Source organism: Impatiens glandulifera, chromosome 3 (assembly GCF_907164915.1).
Source record: "Impatiens glandulifera chromosome 3, dImpGla2.1, whole genome shotgun sequence".
Classification (NCBI taxonomy): Eukaryota; Viridiplantae; Streptophyta; class Magnoliopsida; order Ericales; family Balsaminaceae; genus Impatiens; species Impatiens glandulifera.
Window position 1 is genome coordinate 1111807 of NC_061864.1, and position 23150 is coordinate 1134956.

Genomic DNA, 23150 nt, shown 5'->3' on the forward strand with positions numbered 1-23150 from the left:
ATGTATGTATGTTATTCTGGAAACACTAAAATTAGTTGTTATCCCACCTGGATCAATGATTATGGGTTAAACATCCTGAGTTAACCGGGTTAACCGAGTTAGGTAGGAAGAAAGTTCTAATCGAAAAGATACTGATCGAAAGGATGCTAAATCTACACTAGGTCCGAGTGCCACTCTTTTAATGAGTTGGTTCGGTTTGGGATTTTAACATGCATTTTTATTTTACCTTGTTAAATGAAATAAATTCCTTGTTGGATGAGATTATGTTATTTAAAAATGTTATGAGTGTATGATTTTAATACTAAAATAGGCTGAGATAAACACTTGGTTTATAAATTATTTTGATTTTATAATTTTATATTATTCTACAAAAAAGTAATTGAATTTATATTTATAAAATACATTATTCTTAGTGTTATTTTTTAATATATAATTATTATTCTTTTAAATTAATCTATGAATAGGGGATTGCAGGAAATCTATATAATGAATGATAAATAATTTTAAGTAAATTCATGATGTTACATTAGCTTACCTACTTTTACAATTCTAGTTTTGATAAAACTTTTTTTTTTAAGAATTGTTCTTATAAATAACTATATATATTATTTTATTTAATATTTGAAAATTGTAATATGGTCCAAATTACTATTATTTAGTAAAATGTTAAAAAAAAAATTTATCAAGCTGATAACTTCGGTGGTTGTTGGTAAATTTTGTTTTATTTTACAATTTTTACTAAAGATTAAAACTGACCAATATACAAATCTCCTAACCCATAATTTGATATTTATGAAAACTGCAGTAGAAAACTAAACTGCTTACATCTTTGGCTATAGGTATTTATTCTCGGTTATTCAAATTTTTAGTTTTTTAAAGTTATTTTTCCATTTTTCTATCTAATTATATAGTTCTATATAAAAAATTATTTAAATAAATAATAAAAAATAATCAAATAAAAACCTTATTTGAATTCGAAAACCAAAATATTCAGTACCAAATATTTAACCCGTATCTGGCAACAATTTTCTTCAACTACGAATTTTGTTCAGCATTTGTTACGATATTGAGAATTCGCCTGAAAACGTTTTCAACTGCGAGAATTTTATTTGACTCTTCTAATATGTCGATATTCTTTCACGACTAACAGTGTTCTCAATAGTACGAGAACCTAAAATTTGGGAAGCCTTGGTCGAATTGAGCCCGGTCTAGGGCACAAAATATTAAAACTTTAGAATAATGAGACAGAATAGCCAACAAGAGACATTTGAAGATAAACCAACAGAATGAGAATCAGATTCAGATAGTATAAGAAACAGATGCAAAAAAAAGGGGTAACTTCTGACTGGACTATATTGAAAATTGGTTCAGAAAATCTCTAAAAAAGGTCCAGATTGGGATGGAACAACAACACTACAACTTATTAATCATTTTGCCTCAATAATAATAATCCCCAAAACCAAAACCAAAACTGGAAGGAAATGAAATGAAATTACTCACTCACAACTTGAGATAAACAAACTCTTCAATGGCAGGAACCTCACCAATCCTCTTCAAAGATTGGCTGCTCGGTGGCTCATCAACTCCAATCGCCATCACAGCATGCTTCCTAGGAGCAACCCTTCCAACGCTCATAAAACTAACATTCACATTCTCTTCACCCAAAATACTTCCAATCGTTCCAATCATCCCCGGCTGATCAACCTGTCTACACAGTATAATACTTCCTTCCAAGCTCACATCAACCTCAAACGAACCAACCCTTGTCAAATGTGGCACACCGTCTTTAACCTTTCCTTCCACCTTTATATCTCCTGAATCTGATGATAACGCGCTTGCAAACTTCGACTCCACATTTGCAATACTAACCTGGATGTAATCCAATGGCTTTTCTGGCGAACCGTCTAACATCGCACGTTCTTCCGTAATTCGCACGCCTCTCTGCTTGGCAGTGAAATCTGCGTTCACTAAGTTCACGAATGTGCTCGAGATGGGTTCGATTATGCCCTTTATGATCATCGCACGGAGAACCCTAGTGTCCAGGTCATCCGGAGCTCGGGCAGAAGCATATGACACTTTTACGTCTTTTACACCACTCCCTCCTGTTACTAGTTGCACAGCCAGCCTTCCCAACTTCTCTGCTAGCTCTACATATGGTTTCAGCTCAGCCAAAACCTGCCATGATGATCAAGAAATGTTATTTGGGTAAAAAATAGAACATGGGTTATTTTCAAAAATGTTATTTGCAATCAATCTCAAATAACCCATATCAAACCAAACCAAACAAAACAAAACAAAGCCTTTTATTGTTCAGCTAAGATCCAGATACACACACCTAAACAAATCACTTTCAAGGTGGTGGCATGATTTCCAAATTCATCTATACATTTTTATACCAAAGGTATTTGGATATTGATCTAGGTTAAAAAATTGATAAGATTGTAGTTTGAAAGTACTACCTCAGAAGGAACCATTGGAGCATTGACAGCAGTGGAAGCAAGCTCTCCCTGTAAGGCTCCAACAACAGCTTCAGCAATTTCAATTGCCACTCCTTCCTGCAGATCAAAATCAGAACAGTTGAGTCAATACATATATATTGTTAGACAATTTTTGGTATGTAATTCTTGCACACAGACCTGAGCTTCCATTGTGCTGGCACCAAGATGAGGTGTTACAATGACATTTTCATGTTGAACCAATTTGCTATCCTTAGGCGGTGGCTCTACAGTAAAAACATCAAGAGCAGCCTGAAGAAGAACACTCAATTAGCTTTTGATTGAAAGAAAATGAAGAATTAACAGCAACTTTGATTTGATGATACCTGAGCAACAATGCCACTCTCAAGTGCTCTAACTAAAGCATCTTCATCAATAACTCCACCACGAGCAACATTAATAATCCGGACTCCTTTTTTCATCTTTGCAAAAGTCTCGTCATTTAGCACCTTTGATGTTGTTGGAGTAAGAGGCATGTGAAGCGAGATGAAATCAGCAGTTGCCAATGCTTCATCAAAGCTCACAAGCTCAACACCAACTGCACGGGCACGATCAGCAGGAGCATAAGGATCGTGTGAAATGACATGCATACCAAGCCCTTTTGCACGCCTAGCAACTTCAGAACCAACCTTTCCAAACCCCATCACAGCAAGTGTTTTCCCAACAAGAGAAACACCAACATATTTGTTTCGCAGCCATTTACCTGGATTGGCAAAATACATATATATGAATGAACAGGGAAAAACTGTATGTTTTGGTTGTTCAGAATGATTAAATCTGGATCACGAACAGTATCTATGAAATATTAGGTCATTTAGAAACCAGATCTATCTAAGATTCAAAGATCCACTCCATATTCTATTCAAATCAATAACTTGTATACTCCATTCCAATCAACTTCTTCTCCATAACAAAACAAAGAAAACATGCATTACCAGCTTTGACAGAGGCGTCAGATTGCGCGATATTCCGTGCCATAGCAGTCAAAAGCGCGATCCCGTGCTCCGCCGCAGCAATGGTGTTAGCGGTCGGCGCGTTAACAACGAGGCAACCATGCTCCGTCGCGGCCGCCAGATCCACGTTATCTATACCAACGCCAGCACGTCCGACGACCTTGAGCCTCCCACCTGAAGCCTCAAACACCTGACGAGATACCTTGGTCCCGCTTCGAACAATCAAGGCGTCGCAAAGCGAGATCTTAGTACATAGCTCCTCAGGAGTCAAATTATAAGAACAATCCACATTCGCAACATCTTTCAATAGATTCAAACCAGCCTCTCCTAGCTTCTCCGCCACGAGAACCGTCGGCTTGCCGTCAGCCGCATAGACGACAAACATAGGTCGAGCGGAATCGCGACGGGGCATAGATACGACGCCGAATGAGGAGGAAACGGGAAGCTTCCATGAAAGAGAAGCTGGAGTAAGCTTTCCCGCATTGGGAGTTGAAAGAATGCTTGAGAAAGTAGCCGCCATTGAAATACTATATTTTTCGTCTCTGCTCTGTGCACAAGGTTTACCATCCCAGCAATCATATATATATACACACGTACCGTACACCGCAACACACCTGATTAAAGACTATAAAATGCAATTAATCTTGTATTAAGGAATTGTTTGATTACCATCAATCTTTTCATTTCTTCTTTTAAATTATTTATTTAACTATTCTAAATTATATAATGATATTTTATTTAAATAAAGAAAAAAAATATTAATTAATTTTCTTTTTTAAATTAATATTATTATATATATAACCAGATTTTCTTACAATACCCCAAATCAAATAAGCCCTAAATCTCACCTAATCTTGGTGGTTGGTGTGCGCCTCCACTCGAGTCTAGCAAAAATTAATTTTAAAGAATTCTAAATATTTTAAAATTATAAAATCTTAGTTGAGATTTTCAAATGGACAAATTAGGGCTCGTTTGATGTGATTTATTTGAATTTAATTAATTGCTTTTTTATTATAATATTATTTAAATAATTGATCAAAATATTTTTTTTATAATTTTAGAATAAAATCTTAATATTATAAAATTTTGGAATCTTTGATATATTATAGCAATCCTAAAAACTTGGGATTCTCAACCAAATATATAATTTTTATAATAAATAAAATGTACATTATAATCTAGATTATTATCTAAATTATTTTACTTATTAATATGGATTATTAATATGGATTGAATTAGATAATTAAAACAAAATTTTGTTGCTACTATATTTTAATTTTCTTTTCATTTATCCTGTAATTTGCTGTTGCCTGATAATTTGTAATAACATTACTATGATGTTTTTATTACCTTACTGCTAATAAAAATATATAGTTAAAGAATACAATTTTTGTTTATTCCCTAGCATGTTACTTATAATCTCCTTTAATTTGATTTTTAAAAAGTAATAAGAAAACAAAAAAGGTAAAAAAAAACAAAAACTGAAGGAAATAAATTTTAAAAAAAATGAGTATCTCAAATCTAATCTAAATTTAATTCAGACCAAATCAAAATGTTTACCAAAAATGCTCATTTCCATTATTATTTTAATAACTCTCGTTAATCACATCCTCAATGGATTAACCAAAATGTTAAAATAACTTTTATTTTTTTTAAATAATAATTTATCAATCTAATGTGTTGAAACAATCTTTTATAACTCTCAAAACAAATAATACTCTTTAATAATATTTGTATAGATTAAATACATGTATTATGGTTCAAATTTCAGCTTCTAAACGTCATAACACAAATTTAAAATGAAAAGAAAGATCACTCGAAAGTGACAAATAGTGGTGTTTTCCACATATCTATCACTTGCAAAACATCTACTGAATACAAAAATGCCATTCATTTTCACATCAAAAAATTCCCATCTCTCGAAGAAAACCCAACAACACTAATACATATGATTCTCGATCATGATCTCTATGGAAGTTGACACAATTGTTACGCGAAATCTAAATGCAATAGATTGAACGGATCTCCTTTATAAGCATTACAAGCTTGGCATAATAATGGATTCCATAATGTTCAATCAAAATACAAATAAAAGAGAAAGCAATAAGAACATTTATCTGATTTTATTACTATAATTGAGTTTTGATGTAAGAGTAAAATTAGAAGGAAAACAACATTACACATAAAAAGAAATAAACAAATATTGGATGATGAGCATACTTTTAACTTTAAGATGATGAATATAATAGTAACAAATGTAATATGAACATGCATTTCAAACAAAAAGAGGCTTACAAATTTTCCTATTGAATCTTCTTCTCCTTTTTGAGTTGCAACTGAATCTTTCTTAGATTATCATCGAGGTTCATGTATTGTGCCTCAATGATTCTATGAGCTATACTCAACTTATCATCAACTTGATCTTGAAACTTATCATACAACATAGGCACCGATAAACTGAGAATTATTCCTACAAGAAATCATAATGCATGCAAACCCGGGTATAAATAAATCTTTTGAAAGATCGACAAAACAAAACTCATATATATAGGCATTGATTGCACTCACCAAAGTAAACAATAGTTAGAGAACTGTAGCAACTACCAAGAAAAGATATCACCCAGAGGCCAATAGCAACCTGATATATAAAGTATAATAAGATCATGTGATTTTGATTTTGATTATATATGATCATTAAGCAATTGAGAGATGAGTTAATAATTGCAACAAAGGGGCATTAAAAGGTACCTGAAGAAAGAACTTTAGATCCCCAACAACTGCAATTTCTCGAGCAACCGACAATGCACGATTGACTAATGGATGAATTGCATCAGCAAGCTTCAAAACTGATTCCTCAGATATATCAAGATCAGGAAGTGGAGGCAGTGGTCTGAAACATGGACAGAAATTTAGAGAAAAAATTGGCCGACCGAAATAGAAGTGAAAGCATGCATTTAATGAATGAATGAATGAATGAAAAAGGAATTACCTGTTTAGAAGTGAAGCGGATTTAGCCCAAAAGAAGAGGATGAAAACGAGAAATAACATAATATTTGAAACAAAAGTGAGGAGATTGTAACCGGCACACTCAAAGAGTAACCACAAGGAAGTGGAACCTGCTAATAAGAAAACACTTCCAACCCTTCTCCTCCACAGCAATACATCGGCAACTGATCGAAATAAAAAACAATAAATAAATAAATGAACCGTGGATCTGCCAAATCCAAATCACTAGAAATGAAAAAGGAAATAAGAAACACAAATAGCCACTTCTATGATCAATTTACAGATCGTGCAAGTGGAAATAATATATAATGAAACCCTCTTGACAGACAACAAATAACCTAGCTAATAATATGCATACATTTTGGAAAGAGAGAATATGAAATATAGAGAGAGAGAATTAGAAAGAACCTGCACCACCGCCTAGAGCTTGATGTACAGAAATTCGACTCATGGCGATTAGCTAGAGATCTGATGAGATCGCTCGCTTTAATTAATTAAAGCTTCTTGTTCATGGAATGGAAAGGAGCCATCCATCGTCTCCTACAAATTTCTCAAACAATCTCTCTCTCATTTCTATGCCAACTCATCCTTTAAAATCTCAACTTTATTTATTTAACATTCTTTTCAAAAAAAAAAAATCTCGATTCAATATTCATGTGTTATATTACTAGAACCCGCTTTACTAATTACTTTACATATTATAAAAGTAAGTGTTGAATCGGCCGGTTAACTGGTTAGACGGTTCCGGTTAATATCAATTTTGACTTTTATTTTACAAACCGGTTAACCGGCCATTAATGAAATCGGTTTTACCGGTTTTAGTTCTATCGGTTTTGATCGGTTCTGGCCAATTAACCGAGTTTAACTATGAACCGATAATTAAATTTTTTAAATTAAATAAAAAATTTATAAAAAATTTAAATTATAGTTTGCACTCTCCTATTATATTATTCTCTATTATAATATATTATATTATTATAATATAATATAAATATATTATATTATAATAATATATTTTATTGATATATTTAAGAATATGTTATAATATATAATTTGATTGTAACAATATAATATATGTTAGGTTTTTATATGTTCCTGGAGAAAATTCAAATTCATTATGTCATAGTATAAGTGAATATGATTGAATCCCCTTCTCAATCGATAGGATAGAACGAGAAGTGGAATCGGTAAATTATAAATTATAATTTTGATTTTAGGTGTTTTCGTGTTGGACGTGTTTGAGAGAAAGTTAAAACATGAAGTGAATGTTGAACTTGGAAGACATCAATTTATAATTTGCTTAACTATTTTGATTTTATTAATTTATAATTCCACATTATCGTTATAAAAACAATTTTACATATTTTAATAAAATTATTTCAATTTGTTTTTAATTTATTTTTTAAAAATATTATATAGATTATAATATTTTTTAAAAATTATTCTATAAAAATTATTTATAAAATAACTAATATAAATTATAAAATATAAAATTATATAATTAAATTATTATCGTTTTACCGGTTAAACCGTTAGAAAGATAGGGAAACCGAAAACCGAATCGTTTAACCGGTAAAAAACCGATTAACCGGAACCGCTAGTACCGATTAATCAATAAACCGTTAAAATAAAATTGGTTAACTATCGGTTCGATTGAGTCAACAGTTTTCTGATTTTTTTCACAACCCTAAATAAATAAAACAATTCATTATATAATTTGGTAGACTTTTTTTAAAATAAAATTCTTCATAATATCTTGTGGTTTAAGAGACAACAAATTATTATATTATGTTTTAATATAATAAATTATTTTAATTTAATAATTAATTTTAGATTATCCAAATATATATATAGAAAACTTTAGCAATATTGAGCTATACCCTTTTGATGCTCTTTCAAGGCGAAAAGGAAGACAAAAGACACTTGTACATGTTCATATAATATAGTTTGGAAACATGGGCTTGTTTGGAAATATGGGCCTATTTGAAAATACTAAATGAGCATGGAGTTAGAAGTCTGATTCAGTGTCGAGTCTGGTTTAGAAATTGAAAATTAAATTTTAAATACATCTCTCTTCGGGTTAAGTTTGATACAAGAAGTGTAATGGAATAAAAATATAGATATTTGTTTGTATGGAAATTATTTTTTAATTTATAAATTTAGTGCAAATTCTTATTATATTAAGTTTATTATTTTGTTTCTTTTTATTTTAAACATATATTTTTTATTTATTCAATAACACTGACAAATTAATTAAAATTTAATATTTTTTTTAATCATTTTTTCCTTTAACCGACCATGGTATGTTTTTATTGATAATAATTAATAATATAAAAAAATATAATATAATTAATTAATTAAATCACTCAATTCATTAATTAAAATAATAAAATATTTATTATTTAAAAAAAAATTAATAAATCTAAATAGTATTTAAATACCAATAGAAATGATTTAATAAATAGAAGAAGCTGCACTGAAGAAGCCGGATCCATATCATGTTACATAACATAAGTAAGGCATAAATAATATTCAACGGAGAACCAATGCATTGCATGCTGCAGGGGCGGAGCCAAGTGCAAGCTGGCCCGGGCTGTAGCCCGGGGAGCCTTATGTATTTTATCAATAACGACGGTAAATTACCGTCGTTATTGGTTATTTTCCGTCGCTAAAAGGTTATTTTTCGTCGCTAAAAGGCATTGGTGACAGCAAACTATAAAACTAGCCCGGATAGATTTTTTTAATAAAAAATTAGCCCGGGTAGTTTTCAAATCCTGGCTTCGCCCCTGGCATGCTGGCTGCCATTGCCAAATAAACTAACTAGTCAATAGTCTTTCTTTGTCCATAATAAATAAATAAATAAGTTTTGATGCATATGTAATTTTGATAAAACAGTAATGAAATTTAATTAATAGTAAATTCTTAAATAAAATAAGAAAGAAGAAAGAAAAATGAAAAAAAGTTTAGGTTTTCGCAACAGGGAAGAGAAGTTTACAGTCCAGATTCATTGTATTCGTCTTTTAATTTTACTTTTTTTTGATGATGGGATGCTCTTCTTCTTCTTCTACTTCTAGTGACCGGGAGTGGTGATTCTCATTCCACCAATCACGCGGCTTAATAACTCCTTTTTATTATTCTTTTCTCCTCCGAGAGAATCCCATCTTCTTTTTTCTTCGATAATTGATCATCCATCGATCTCAATCGTCCTTGTTCCATGGCTTCCGATGGATTCCGCCCCCTTGACGAGAAGTCATTACTCGACTACATACGCTCCACGCCGTCTTTGGCGTCCAAGCTCGGCAACCAACTCGACGACTTGCAGGTTAAAGAAGTCGGCGATGGAAACTTGAACTTCGTCTACATCGTTATTGGTACAGCAGGTTCCTTTGTTATCAAACAGGTAATTATCATCACACACACACACATTGAGTGCATTAGATTTAAAGACCTTCAACTGTTAATTAATTGTCGTCTAACTTCAAGTGGATTTTGTCTGATGATGAGCAGGAAGAGTAGAACAAATAGATATTTAAATTCGTCCATTTATCACTTCTTTATATATACATATTGAAGTGTAATTCATGGAGAAACAAATTGACAACTTGTAATTCATTTCTGGCTTCAATATCTAATCACATTAAATGTTTCCTGGCTTGTTCAGTTGTTTGGACGGCTTGATCTCATCCAATATCTTGGAAACCTAATCTTGTGAATGCGATGGCCAAATTTCTTCTTTCTTTATTTATTTGTGCTCACTAGAGTCTCAACATGTAGTAGTGTTAAAAAGAAGTTGGATCTTGAAAACCCAATCTGGATAGTTTACTGACATGAGGCTTTATATGTCTTAAAATCATTTCTTATTGAAAGCACTGGATTGAGGTTGGAGATCATATAGGTGGGTGACATATTGTGCTAATCTCCTCCAAGGATTAGTCCTGTTTTAAAAAGTTAGATCTCAAAATCTTTGATGATTAGTCCTCCAACAACATTCTCTTAGATCTTGTCATTGACGACAAAGATGCATTTAGATTTGTTAAAGAAATTCTAGTGTTTATCTTATTATATACTGAGAAGTTAGAATCATTCATATTACTATGCAAGGCTGCTTTAGTTGCTTCTGAATCACATGTCAGTTATGCTAACCTATGTTACATTATTGTGCAGGCCCTTCCATACATACGTTGCATAGGGGAGTCATGGCCAATGACAAAGGAACGGGCGTATTTTGAGTCCAGAGCTCTAAGAGAACATGGGCGGTTGTGCCCTGAACATGTTCCTGAAGTGTATCATTTTGACCGAACAATGTCTTTGATTGGAATGCGCTATCTTGAACCTCCACATATTATTCTAAGGAAAGGATTGATTGCCGGAACACAATATCCACTCCTAGCGCAACATATTTCAGAGTATATGGCGAGATCCTTGTTCTTCACGTCTCTTCTTTACCATACCACCTTGGAGCATAGAAAAGAAGGTTGCTTAAATCTAGAGGAATTCATTCATTCATTCATCTCCAATTAACTCCCATGACTGACCTTGTTTAGAACTGATATGTTGTTTGCAGTTGCTGAATTCTGTGGCAATGTGGAGCTGTGCAGGCTAACCGAACAAGTTGTCTTTTCCGACCCTTATAAAGTGTCTGAGTATAACCGTTGGACTTCTCCTTATCTTGATGAAGATGCTGCAGCTGTTCGGGAGGATGATGATCTAAAGCTGGAAGTGGCTCAACTGAAATCATCGTAAGTAGTTTTCATGCATCTCAATTCTCAAATGGATATATGATGTTTGATTTATCATGGCCAAAATTTATGAAAATTTGGTGCAGGTTTTGTGAGAGAGCTCAGGCCCTTGTGCATGGTGATCTTCATACGGGTTCAATCATGGTAACTCAAGATTCAACTCAGGTCATAGATCCGGAATTTGGTTTCTACGGGCCAATGGGGTTTGATATTGGAGCATTCTTGGGAAATCTAATTTTGGCTTTTTTTGCACAAGATGGACATGCCAATCAGGAGAATGATCGCAAAGTAAATAATGCATTATCCCGAAGCCTTGTATTATTGCTTGATATTCATAAAGAATGTGTGATTCTCAGGATTATAAAGACTGGATTTTGAAAACAATTGAAGAAACCTGGAATCTCTTTCGAGACAAGTTTTTTGCTCTGTGGGATGAACACAAGGATGGCCCTGGTGAGGCGTATCTTCCAGCCATTTATGATAACCCGAAGCTTCAACTTCTTGCAAAACAGAAATTCATGACCGATCTGTTCCATGACACACTTGGTTTTGGAGCTGCTAAAATGATAAGGTAGTGTTTTTCTGTTTAGACTACTTGTTTCTAAATGTTCTAAATATAAACATATTTATATTTGTGAATGATTGATTATAGGAGAATTCTTGGGGTAGCACATGTTGAGGATTTTGAATCCATCTCTGATGATAGTAGAAGAGCCAAGTGTGAGCAACAGGCTCTTCATTTTGCAAAGATGGTAATGAAGGAAAGGCGTAAATTCAAGGGTATCGAAGAAATTGTTTCAACCATTAGAGAAATTCATTTGAAATCGAAAGGTGAGTAGTAGAGATGTTCGTGTTAGTGATTATAATAAAAGGTCTTTAGTCCATTTGCAACAAACACCAGAGTGCCATTACTCTCTTTATAAGTACAATAACATCTGTCGCCTGTAATGTTTTGTTTTTCTTGTAAAATATGATTCAAAAGAGGCTTTTGCTTGTAATTTTTCTCATGTATGTGTGTCTTTTGGATGGTAAACCTTACATTTAGGTTGAAACCCGTCATCTATAAAGTTAAATCTTGTACTTGTATTTATGATAAATCTTGAACACAAAATGTTAAAACAAAGTATTCTTTATTTTAGAAGGATTACAATAAATCCTTTATAAGCTGAACGGAATCCCCTTAAAAAGTTTGGTTTGGTTGACAGACACAAACAAGAGTATGATGATAAATCTCTTTGGGGAATAATATCAAACAGGTGGCGGGCAAAAACAGGTGGCTTCTTCAACTGTCGCATATCGTCTTCAGTTTATTGGCAGCCGCTTCATCAACTGAATACTGTAAGTAATAATCAAAATATCAATTACCACCAAATCTGAAACCCTAGAGTAGACTCATCATCAATTTAGATATATATATATATATGGAAAAGAAAGAAAGAAAGAACCTTGTTGAGAATCCAGAGGGTATGCGTGTAAGTGCGGCGGAGGAGTTCATCGACGGCGCCGGAGACATCTGGTTCTACTTCCCTGTAGTTGACGAAGTTCTCTCTGGCGTACTTAGCATAGTATGGCCTGGTGTCTTTCGGCAACCTCCTAACCAGCTTCAATACTTGTCTATAAGCTCCTAAAACCTGCTGCTCCTGCATTTCTCTATTCGATTAAACAGAGATCTTCTTCTTCTTCTTCAGAGATTGATTGATTGATTCTCTGTTCTGCCTAAAAATTTGATGCTTGATCAACAAGAATAAAATGTTCCCCATTGTTGGGCCAATAATACTAAGCCCATCAAAGCCCAAAAGCCTCTAGGCACTAAAGTTATAAAAACTACACTTGGATTCATAAATACAGACATTTTTACAAGTGAAGTGAATCACAATTGAACACATTCATTCATTCATTCAATGCTGACTAAGAGTTACTAGGGTTAGGGTTTAGGGTTAAGATAAGGAGATGAGAGTGCCAACAACACCAGCAATGAGAGCAGTTGGATCGCCAAGAATAGCAGAAACGATGAACTGAACAGCTAAAGTAGCCATTTCACAACATTTGTTCACTTTTGCCTTTCCTTTACCTTTGTTAGTATATCGATGATGATTATTATATGTTTGCAAAGTCCTTTTCAGACTTGGTATTCTTGTCTCCAACTTTCTACCACTTATATGATAATCGTTCTTATTATCATTATCACCATTCACATGTATATACACATTATTATTATTATAATCATGTTCATTACTAATGCTATAGCCTCCTCCAAAGTACAAGTCATGCCAGCTCTCCACCAGCATTTCTTTCACACATGCAACATGTAGATTATACCTAACAACATCATCAATCAATGAAAATGATTCTCATTTTTCAAAAAAAAATTGTCTATATTTAAACATAATGGTGTAATTAAGTAAGTTCCACCTTTTGCAAGCCGAGCGATAACTCCAGCTCCGTCCCTTGCGACCGCATCTATGGCACGGAGAACTCACCTTCCGATACAAATAAAGTTTAACTTCGCCGTCATCGAGCATCATGGGAAGCTTCGCACAACACGGATGCAAGTCGAAATCGCACGACCCGCAGTGGTAAAGAAAACCGGTGACATCTCTTTCGCACGCGTTGCAATAACGCGCCGCGTTTCCGGGAGGGCGGGAAAGGAATTGGAAGGAACACTTGGTATAGAAAGGGTGAAAGATTGAGGGAGAGGGAATTGCGCAATGCGTATGGAGGTCGAAGTTGCAAGATATTGATGCGCACTTGTAGTGGGAACCGATTCCGATCTCTTTGCAACCGTCGCATTTGAAGGGGACCTCGGAGTAGTCGAACTTGAGCTTGTGTTGTGGATGGCTAAAGTGGTTTATTTCGTTGTACCTCATTGTTGTCTTTTATATGTAATATTAAGGTTGGTCTATTTATAGTATTGAAAAGTTAATATTTGTTATTGTCTGGCTTGTGGATGAAGAAATGGAGGATGGGGAGTGTACATAAGAGGATCAAGACATAAGGTATATTTTTCTTTAATAATCTGATTTTATGTTTGTCCCACTTACACTAGAGAATAATAGTTCTTACTTTTCTTATTTTTCTTCATCAATAACCAAAGCTATTATGAGTATTAAGATAACATGTCTCGGCAATTCAGACATAGTCATTAAATTAATCCGTAAATTTGTATCTCATATCACCATTCTTGTCACTTTAGCTGTTCTATTTGTTTATGTTTTAAATTTCAATTTTGACATAACTATAAGTAGAATGACATATTTGAGGTGAAATATTTGATTTCTTATCTTTGGAGAGGGGAATTTTGGAAGAATTTTTCAAGTCTCAAAAACAAAGGCATGCATGTCATCATAAGGGCGTGCATGATTGAGGAATATGGCACAAATAATTAATACCCTAAGGAAGGAAGGGCATATTTGTTGTGCTTACGTACACTAGATATTGCCATGGTATTGATCCCATAGTCAATTAATGGCCACGTGGTTAATTAGCCAACACTACTAAATAAACTAAATCCGGTTGAAATTGAATTAAGTTTTTATATTTTGATATATTACTCAAATTAAATTAAAAATATGGCAAAATCTAATGAAATTTATGATAAGAATATAATATAATATAATATAATATAATATATATATATATATATATATTTACATATATAACTTTTCATTATCATTTTGAATTTCAGATAATGTAATAATAAAAGTCAGAATTATTGGACTCCCCATTTTTATTTTGACAAGTATATATCAACATTATTGTTTTATATTCTAGCTGTCACATTTCTGAGGCATGCAGAGGAAGGAATTGCTTTATTCTATTTTTTTTAAACTACTTTATAGCAAAATATCGATGAATAATTTATTTTAGTGTTTTCTTGGTTACATTTGGTATGACCGTACATAAATAAGTAAAAACTAAAATATCAAGTATTTGACAAACTAATTAAATTCAATTTTTTTTTAATTAAATATGTGATTGATTTAAACTAAATACTTAAAAAATATTAACCAAATTTGATTTAAAATTGATACATCAATCTGGAATCAAATAAAACAATGAGTGCCTTTGATTAAGTGTTTAATATATTATTTTTATTCAATTGATTAGAATTAAGCTAATTTTATTAAATGAAAATAAAATGAAATAAAATTTACACAAATTTACTAAAAGTGAATTTAAATTATAATTATTTAATTAAATTTTAATGCCTAGAAAATTAAAGTATAATATTATAATAAACATTTAACTTTAATTAATTGTCAATCAATTGGCTAATTCGCTAATGTTTAGACTCTTTAATTTTCTAGCATTGAATGTCTAACTTGTATTTTAACAAATGAACGGATATGAAACAATGTTAATTACTTACGGACTAATTGCTAATAAAAATTTTGGATAGTTTGATTTGAAGGTTTAATTCTCAGCAATATATATCAATTCATTATCATATATACATCATCTTATATTTTCTCACTCTAGAATTTCAAAAGTCATATTCTTGTTTTGTGAGTGTTCTACGAGTTTTTTTGCTCAATATTTCCGTTAAACCCGGTGATAATTCAGGTACATTGATCAAGTTCGACGAGTAGTGATTTCAGTGAAGAATCACTACTGGATTCGTTGTACCATGGGAAACAGCCATCTACGATAAGCTCCAGCACAAACGGGAGACGACGGAACTGTTTTAAAGGAAATGTGTCTAACACATGTCTCGAATCAACATCTCAATCGGTGATTTCGTTCTTCATATATTTTATTTATTTCATTTATTTGTACATAATTTTTTATATATATTTCTGTAAATTATTTCAAGACAATATTTCTAACACAATTAAATTATGATTAAACACATTTTACGTTTAAACACATTTTTTTCTCAATATCCCTCATTTGTTGAATAAAGTGGAGTGAATAAGCTTACTAAAACTTAACTAAGAAAATTAAAAAATTAAAAAATAAAAAATTTTAATTAAATATTAAAATAAAAATAGGACCACACATCTTGCCTTAAGATTCGGTTGTTTCTGGTTAGAAGTTGTCACTAAAATAAAAGAGTAGATTAATAATTCTTTAAACTCCTTCTGGTACTAGATGAGGATAAATATAAATAAACATGAAGTATTAAGTCATATATAAAAACTAAAATAGTTTGTCCCTTATTCATTAAAATGAGTAGAACTAAAATTAATGAAGTAAATCTAATTGAAAGAACTTATAATGAAATGTTATAAAAAAAGAAAAAATTATATAAACTATTTTTGTTGGTCATAAAATTGTTCATAGACAAACAACATAGAAACAAAAATAGTGAAAAAATCATATAAATAATGTGAAGACAGAGATTACATGTAAGAAATTTGAACATAAACTCAAGAAACTATTATCATTTTAATTAAGATGTATAAGCATATATCGACTTATCATAAACTAATAATATTATTTCGATTAAAAAAATATTAATCACTTTAAAATAGACGTGGCGCCATATAAAACACAAAACATAGACGTAATTTAAATAATAATAATAATAATAATAAAAAACGTTTCTAAGTTACTTTTGTGTTTGATCTGATCGAGGGAGTGGTAGATTCTTTCAAAAACAAATTATTTAAAGATAATAATTTAGAGTGGGGTATATATAATAATAATAATGTTTCTGTCGTTATTAATTTTATTTTTCGTCCTCAACTTGAAATATATATATTCAATCATATCTATATATATATATATATTTTTTTTTTTTTTGTTAAAAGATAGAAACTTAGACCATCTCCAACCGAAAAACTAATTTTCAAACTCATTTTGGTGTAAATGTCACATCAAACAGCAATTCTACTAAGTGACGGACCTACAAGGGGCCCGGGCCTCCCCCAACCATAAAAGTTTTAAGATATTTTATATATATATTTATCAAATAAGGTATTGTTATGCTGGTTTTGGAGTTGACCTTTCATAATGGAGGTTTCATAATGGAGGATCACTTTGCTTCTCATATTTTCTAATATATAAATATTTATAATAAATTAACGCTTTCTTTTATAAAAAAAATTAATTTATAATTATAGTATTCTAATTTCAAATATAATTTTATTAAAGTAATTATTATTTTTATTTTATACCAATAATATTTTCTAAGATACAATATTTATAATAATAATACATAAATTTTAGTTAATATATAAATAAAATTTATTTATATAATTTAAAATATAAAGAATTATATATAAAATAATGAAAATTATATAAGATTATTATTTATTTTAAAACTACATTTATATTATAATTATATATATATATTTTTTATTAATTTCAATATAATTAATTAATAATACAAATTACTTATAAAATAAAGATTAAAATAATAATTTATATAAATATAAAGATAAAATATTATTTTATATTTTTTAATTTTAAATTAATTTTAAACTATTACAACAAATAAATGTATTTGTTAGATTTTATTTAGGGGCTAGGTTATGACACATATCTATTTTTAGTTATTTATTTTATGTAGGATATAGAATAATGGAGATGTTCTATAAACGAATTTTTACTTCTACATCACATGAGCAGTCTGAGCATTCTCAATCAATTAATGAGCCTACTAATGAGTCTAACGTTCCTGATCAAATATACATGGTTAGAACATAGCATATCAAAAGATACATCATTTTGTTTTTAGTGTTATCTTTTTAAGCCTTTAAATAGAGAAAACGTAGATGTTACCTTTATAGAAGATGGGTACAAAAATTGGAAAAGGGCATTAGAAAGATTCAATCGACATATGGGAACTTCAAATAGTTGTCATAATGAAGCTAAAAATCAATTTGAATCATTTCAAGATCAAAGACATAACATGAGAAACGTTTTACGTACACATGGTCGTGATATAGAAATAAATTATCGCACCCGTTTAACGACAATGTTTGATGTAACACGCTTTCTATTGAGGCAATGATTACCTTTTCGAGGACATGATGAGTCAAGTAGTTCATCAAATAAAAGTAATTTTCTTGAATTGATTGATTGGTATAGTCAACGTAATGAAAATATTTTGTCTTCTTTTTGTACTGACTCATGTACAAGAATAATTTAATAATTGTGCTTGTTAGTATTTTGTAATTGTACTTGTTAGTATTTTTATGTAATTACCGAGTAAAATTTTAATTAAAAAATGTATTTATTTGATCGCCAAAAAAATACTATGTTACTATGTATTTGGCCCCCCCGAGAAAATATTTCTGGGTCCGCCACTGATTCTACTCCAACCGAAAAACTCATTCTTAAACCCAAAAGAATATTCTTATAATATTCTTTCTTACTTCAACTTTTATAACTTTTTAATATCACCCATATCTTTTACAAACTTATAAATTACACCACAATATTATAATATCATCCAAATATTTTAAACTTAAATATAAATTAATTATAAAATTTTATTAAAATAATATATATAATATATATATATATATATATTAAAGTAATTTTTTTTAATATTATTATAATTTTTTTTTAATTATATTATAAATTTATGTTATATAAAAAATATTATATAAATTAAATTAATAATTTTATATAAATAAACTTAATATAAAATATAAGATAAAAATAAAATATAAATAAATAAAATATATAAACAAATAAAACATATAAACAAATTAAAATATAAATAAATTAAAATATAAATAAATTATATAAGTAAGTTTAATATATAAAATTAATTAAGTAAAAGTTAAAGGGCTAAAATGCAAAATAAAATAAAATATGCGTTTGTGAACAGTAGCAACGCATATTTGCGTTTTTTGAAGTGGAAAAATGAGAAATCTCATTTTAGGTTTAGTTTTGCAGTTCGGTTGGAGGAGAATACCCATTTTGGGTATGCGTTTCCAGTACTGTTGGAATGCTCTTATTCCCCTAATTGATTTTTTTATGTTTTTGTGAAGTTTTAATATATATATATATATATTTTTTTTTTAAGATTTATCTCACTCACATCCAAATCGTTGAATAATTTATGGTATGTTTTACTTTTGTTACATTTGTTATAGTGGTACATAAAAAATAAAAATAACTATTTTTTCAACTAATTAAATTATAAACTCTAAATATATAAGCTCAAAGACCCACAACCTTCGCTTATTCTTTAGAATATTATCCTACATTTATACCAAAGTTCATAATTATTTGATTTGCCAACACAATAAATATATATATATATATATATATATATATATATATATATATATATATATATATATTTGTCAAAAATACAAATTAACAGCTTCCTTATATGCATCTTAAAGCATAAAACCAAAACATTCCTAATCCTGAAACAAAATTGTCTTCTTCAGATTTAATTTAACTATCCATTATTAATTTGAACAAATAAAGAGAACCACATAACTAGCCAAAAAGAAATGTGTTCTTGATTTATACTAAATACTTAAAAAAAAAAAATCAACGAAATTTCGAATACACGAATCCGTTCAGAAAAGCTTCAAACCACAAGTCTTTTACTCAAACAGGTTTGACAAAACTTTTAATACTAATCAAATAAGATCTAAATCAAAATCTATGTCTACAAAGTTTAGGAATTCCAAACTAACTTAATATTATTATTTCCTTGAAAAAAAAAACTAATTAAATAGACATCATTCATTGCCTTTCCAATTAAAACTAAAACTTGAGACAGAGTTGGTCCGAATTTTGGGAGGTCCTATCCCCGATAAAAATAAAAGATTATTTTTTTGTTATTGTCTTACGTCTAGTATTAAAAAATAATAATAAAAAAATAATTTTTGGTGAAGTTTGAACTCGTAAACAAATAAAAATTCTAAATTTCTAACTTGAACCACTAAGCTTCAACATGTTAAATTTAAAAAACTCATAAACTTATTTAAATATTTAATGTATTTTATTAAACGGGCTACCCCGAGAGTTTGTCGGGCTTACCCTAAGGGCCGGCCCTGACTTAGGTATAAATCTGTAATCAAATAAGACTATGAAAATCATCAAAACCAATAGGTTGTACGTGTATCAAACAAGTCCTAAATACAAGGAAAACAAAAACAAGGTTTCTAGAGTTTTTTTACATATAAATGAAGCCTTAAAACAATATTTTTTTTTACTTTTAAAACAAACCTTATTTTTTTTATGACATATTAACTCCTTGTACGTGCTAGATGAAGATCAATATAAATAAACATGAAATATATTCAATAAATAGACATAGACACAAGAAATCAACAACACACTCAAATGTTTAAACATCAAACAACCCACCATAAACTAATAATATTATTTGGATTAAAAAAATTATTAATTCATCTAAATAAGACGTGGCACCATATAAAACATAAAACATAGACGTAAGTTAAATATAATACGTAATTTAAATATAGTAAGAAAACACGTTTCTATCAAAGTTACTTCTCCAAATACTTATTTTAAAAACAAATTATGTAAAGATAATAATTTAGAGTGGGGTATATATAATAATAATGTTTCTGTCGTATTAATTTTATTTTTTGTCCTCAACTTTAAATTATATATTTTGGTATTTAATAAATATGTGATCTTTAAGTTAGCAACCAAATTTAGTGGGACCAGCGTGATGTGCAATCATGATGAATTAAGAAGACTATGGAGGGTATGGTGAGGTCTCAAGAAAGAACATGAAGTAACTAATTTTATTATTATTTGAATTTAAATATATATTTAAACTTCCATCTCTTTGATCCTAATTTATCACGTCTATTTATCTTAATTAATCTTCATTTCAATCCAATTTTTTAATCGATAATATTATTTAATTTATTAATCAAAATATTAAAATATTTTTTATTTTATTTATATATATTAATACATTTAAATTTCTTATAAAAAAATATTTAATCCTCAAAATCATCATAAATTCCAAACAAACCTAAGATTGTCTTGAATTTATTTATTTTTAAAGAGTTAATCTCATTAATTTAAAAAAAAAAGTTACACATACCAAATTAATTTTCAAATAATACAATATTATATAACGTCTAAAAAAATCAAAACAATTAAATTACAATATAAACAGTTAAATAACAATCTAAACATTAAATAATATATCAAATTTACAAAAATTAAAATTATAATAAAAATGATTCAATAATCTTACATTGTTTTAAGACGTACTCGTTTGAGTTATGTAAAGATAAAACTCTACCTAGGTAGCCCTAGTAAAAGTCGGTTTAAGATATCAAAATGGCATGGGTTCAATTTCATCTAAAAGTGTTTTGAATTTAAGTGCGGATCATTACTGTGAGGTATCTTAATAGTTCTTTCTTTAATTCTCAAAAAAAAAGATGGAAGATAAATTAAAGCAAGCCGAATAAATTAATTTAGTTATATCAGAAGAATCTCTATCAAATAATATGGACGACAGTGAAAATTGTTTTTGACCGTGGGTTGGTAAGCATCACTAGAAAATATTCTGTCAAATGATAATTGATCATTTACATATATTGTTAAAATAATGAGAACCCCATAAAAACAATTGAGGATTTGTGTAAGAAGGTCGTCCAAATGGAATATCAGTTTAATTAGATAACTCCAGATATGACAACTTCGTCTCATTTACTTTTAAGAAGAGGATAGATACATACTCGAGAAAAGATCATTAAAACAATCGGCAAGTATGAGCAGCAAACGACCCACTAAAAAACACGTACTCGAGAAAAGATCACTAAAACAATCGGCAAGTATGAACAACAAACAACCCACCAACAACTGAGAGTATTTATTCTTATTATAAAAGTTCGAGATAACAAATTCGATCCGACTAAACATAATGTCAAATCGAATAAAATATAACTCAAATTCAAATCTAAGTGGTCAAATTCAAATCTAAGTAGTGCAAATAAAAACAAGATCCTCTATGTTAAATAAAAAAGATAAAATAATTTTTTAGTTCTTAGAGTAATTAAGTTAATTTAATAATAAAGGGAGAAAAAAATAAAATAATGATTATTAATGATTTTCAGTACATATTATTATTATTTTGTAAAAAATTAAAAGGTTTTGATTTATATAAATAAAATAAATAATAATAATTTAAAAATAAAGGTATTTTAGTGTTTTTCATAATGAATTGAGTAATCTAATTAATTAGATGGAGGTGAAATGATATTTTATTTTGTTTAGATTATATTGCCTTAGCTTTTTTATACATAATTATTATCATTACACCTAGAATAAGATCTCAATATTATAAAAGAATCTAGCTTAATATTGTTTTATTGTCCCTAAATATTATAAATATTTATTAAATTAATTTTACTCAAAATCTACTTTTTTTTTATTAGAAATATTTTAGTAATCACAAAGATTTTAATCTCGTACTTATTTTTATTCTTTATCTAAATTATTTATAGTTTAGTTTTCTTTGATGTAAAATAATATTGTTTTTTATATCTGACAAATATAATCAAAATAGAGTTTTAAAATTATATAATAAATATTTAAACAAAAATTTGTAATTTTATAACAATTTAATTAATAAAAATATTATTCAACATATTAGATGTCCAAGAGTATTTCTATTGAATCGTTTAAATAATAATAAATTTTAAAAGACTCTAATAATTAGAGTATTATATTTAATTTGTAGTTTAGATTTTTTTTAACAAAAATGTGTAAGGAATGATGTGTCAATTTTTAGATGGATTAAATTTTTTTTTATTTTTTTTCATATTTTCAATTCAATTACTAGGTTTTACATCAATCCTTACACATTTTTGTAAAGATTTTTCCTGATCTATATCATTTCTCATTTAATTATTTATAATACTATTTAAACACTAGAATGTAAAATGGAACCTTAAATTTCATGATACAATTAAAAACCAAACTCAAATTTAATTTTATTTCACGATATATTATTTTCCTAAATAATCAAATATAGAAAAGATAGTTAAAGC

General features: G+C 29.3%; 5 protein-coding genes across 5 annotated transcripts; 1 reads left to right on the top strand and 4 right to left on the bottom strand.

Moving 5' to 3' along the window:
- Positions 1 to 1326: 1326 nt before the first annotated feature.
- On the bottom strand, positions 1327 to 3996 carry LOC124930881 (D-3-phosphoglycerate dehydrogenase 1, chloroplastic-like). The gene is made up of 5 exons (XM_047471249.1): positions 3431 to 3996; positions 2822 to 3198; positions 2637 to 2747; positions 2460 to 2555; positions 1327 to 2175 (listed from the first exon to the last, which is right to left on the bottom strand). Exons 1-5 carry the CDS (start codon positions 3966 to 3968, stop codon positions 1501 to 1503), a joined length of 1797 nt encoding a protein of 598 aa, XP_047327205.1. The 5' UTR covers positions 3969 to 3996; the 3' UTR covers positions 1327 to 1500.
- Positions 3997 to 5638: 1642 nt separating this feature from the next.
- LOC124928779 (reticulon-like protein B11) lies at positions 5639 to 6905 on the bottom strand. Its single transcript, XM_047469027.1, has 6 exons — positions 6863 to 6905; positions 6736 to 6796; positions 6438 to 6662; positions 6197 to 6338; positions 6017 to 6086; positions 5639 to 5918 (listed from the first exon to the last, which is right to left on the bottom strand). The coding sequence occupies exons 1-6, from the start codon at positions 6903 to 6905 to the stop codon at positions 5752 to 5754; spliced, it is 708 nt and encodes a 235-aa protein (XP_047324983.1). The 3' UTR covers positions 5639 to 5751.
- Positions 6906 to 9450: 2545 nt separating this feature from the next.
- Positions 9451 to 12221, top strand: LOC124929446 (methylthioribose kinase). The gene is made up of 6 exons (XM_047469808.1): positions 9451 to 9854; positions 10619 to 10928; positions 11019 to 11193; positions 11280 to 11481; positions 11550 to 11764; positions 11846 to 12221. The coding sequence occupies exons 1-6, from the start codon at positions 9669 to 9671 to the stop codon at positions 12030 to 12032; spliced, it is 1275 nt and encodes a 424-aa protein (XP_047325764.1). The 5' UTR covers positions 9451 to 9668; the 3' UTR covers positions 12033 to 12221.
- Positions 12222 to 12309: 88 nt separating this feature from the next.
- On the bottom strand, positions 12310 to 12985 carry LOC124929447 (LYR motif-containing protein At3g19508). Its single transcript, XM_047469809.1, has 2 exons — positions 12639 to 12985; positions 12310 to 12529 (listed from the first exon to the last, which is right to left on the bottom strand). The coding sequence occupies exons 1-2, from the start codon at positions 12837 to 12839 to the stop codon at positions 12476 to 12478; spliced, it is 255 nt and encodes an 84-aa protein (XP_047325765.1). The 5' UTR covers positions 12840 to 12985; the 3' UTR covers positions 12310 to 12475.
- On the bottom strand, positions 12931 to 14061 carry LOC124929448. The gene is made up of 2 exons (XM_047469810.1): positions 13606 to 14061; positions 12931 to 13512 (listed from the first exon to the last, which is right to left on the bottom strand). The coding sequence occupies exons 1-2, from the start codon at positions 14058 to 14060 to the stop codon at positions 13131 to 13133; spliced, it is 837 nt and encodes a 278-aa protein (XP_047325766.1). The 5' UTR covers position 14061; the 3' UTR covers positions 12931 to 13130.
- Between the last annotated feature and the right edge of the window lie 9089 nt (positions 14062 to 23150).

Excerpts from the sequence above, each read along its gene's own strand:
- LOC124930881 (XM_047471249.1), bottom strand. The coding sequence starts at position 3,968 with ATGGCGGCTACTTTCTCAAGCATTCTTTCAACTCCCAATGCGGGAAAG. Across the intron at positions 3,199-3,430 it reads TGACGCCTCTGTCAAAGCTG|GTAAATGGCTGCGAAACAAA; the intron begins GTAATGCATGTT and ends TTGCCAATCCAG. Across the intron at positions 2,748-2,821 it reads AGAGTGGCATTGTTGCTCAG|GCTGCTCTTGATGTTTTTAC; the intron begins GTATCATCAAAT and ends GTTCTTCTTCAG.
- LOC124928779 (XM_047469027.1), bottom strand. The coding sequence starts at position 6,905 with ATGAGTCGAATTTCTGTACATCAAGCTCTAGGCGGTGGTGCAG. Across the intron at positions 6,339-6,437 it reads TCCGCTTCACTTCTAAACAG|ACCACTGCCTCCACTTCCTG; the intron begins GTAATTCCTTTT and ends TCCATGTTTCAG. Across the intron at positions 6,087-6,196 it reads ATCTAAAGTTCTTTCTTCAG|GTTGCTATTGGCCTCTGGGT; the intron begins GTACCTTTTAAT and ends TTTATATATCAG.
- LOC124929446 (XM_047469808.1), top strand. The coding sequence starts at position 9,669 with ATGGCTTCCGATGGATTCCGCCCCCTTGACGAGAAGTCATTACTCGAC. Across the intron at positions 10,929-11,018 it reads CTTGGAGCATAGAAAAGAAG|TTGCTGAATTCTGTGGCAAT; the intron begins GTTGCTTAAATC and ends TGTTGTTTGCAG. Across the intron at positions 11,194-11,279 it reads GTGGCTCAACTGAAATCATC|GTTTTGTGAGAGAGCTCAGG; the intron begins GTAAGTAGTTTT and ends AATTTGGTGCAG.
- LOC124929447 (XM_047469809.1), bottom strand. The coding sequence starts at position 12,839 with ATGCAGGAGCAGCAGGTTTTAGGAGCTTATAGACAAGTATTGAAGCTG. Across the intron at positions 12,530-12,638 it reads CCCTCTGGATTCTCAACAAG|TATTCAGTTGATGAAGCGGC; the intron begins GTTCTTTCTTTC and ends TATTACTTACAG.
- LOC124929448 (XM_047469810.1), bottom strand. The coding sequence starts at position 14,060 with ATGAGGTACAACGAAATAAACCACTTTAGCCATCCACAACACAAGCTC. Across the intron at positions 13,513-13,605 it reads TATCGCTCGGCTTGCAAAAG|GTATAATCTACATGTTGCAT; the intron begins GTGGAACTTACT and ends TGATGTTGTTAG.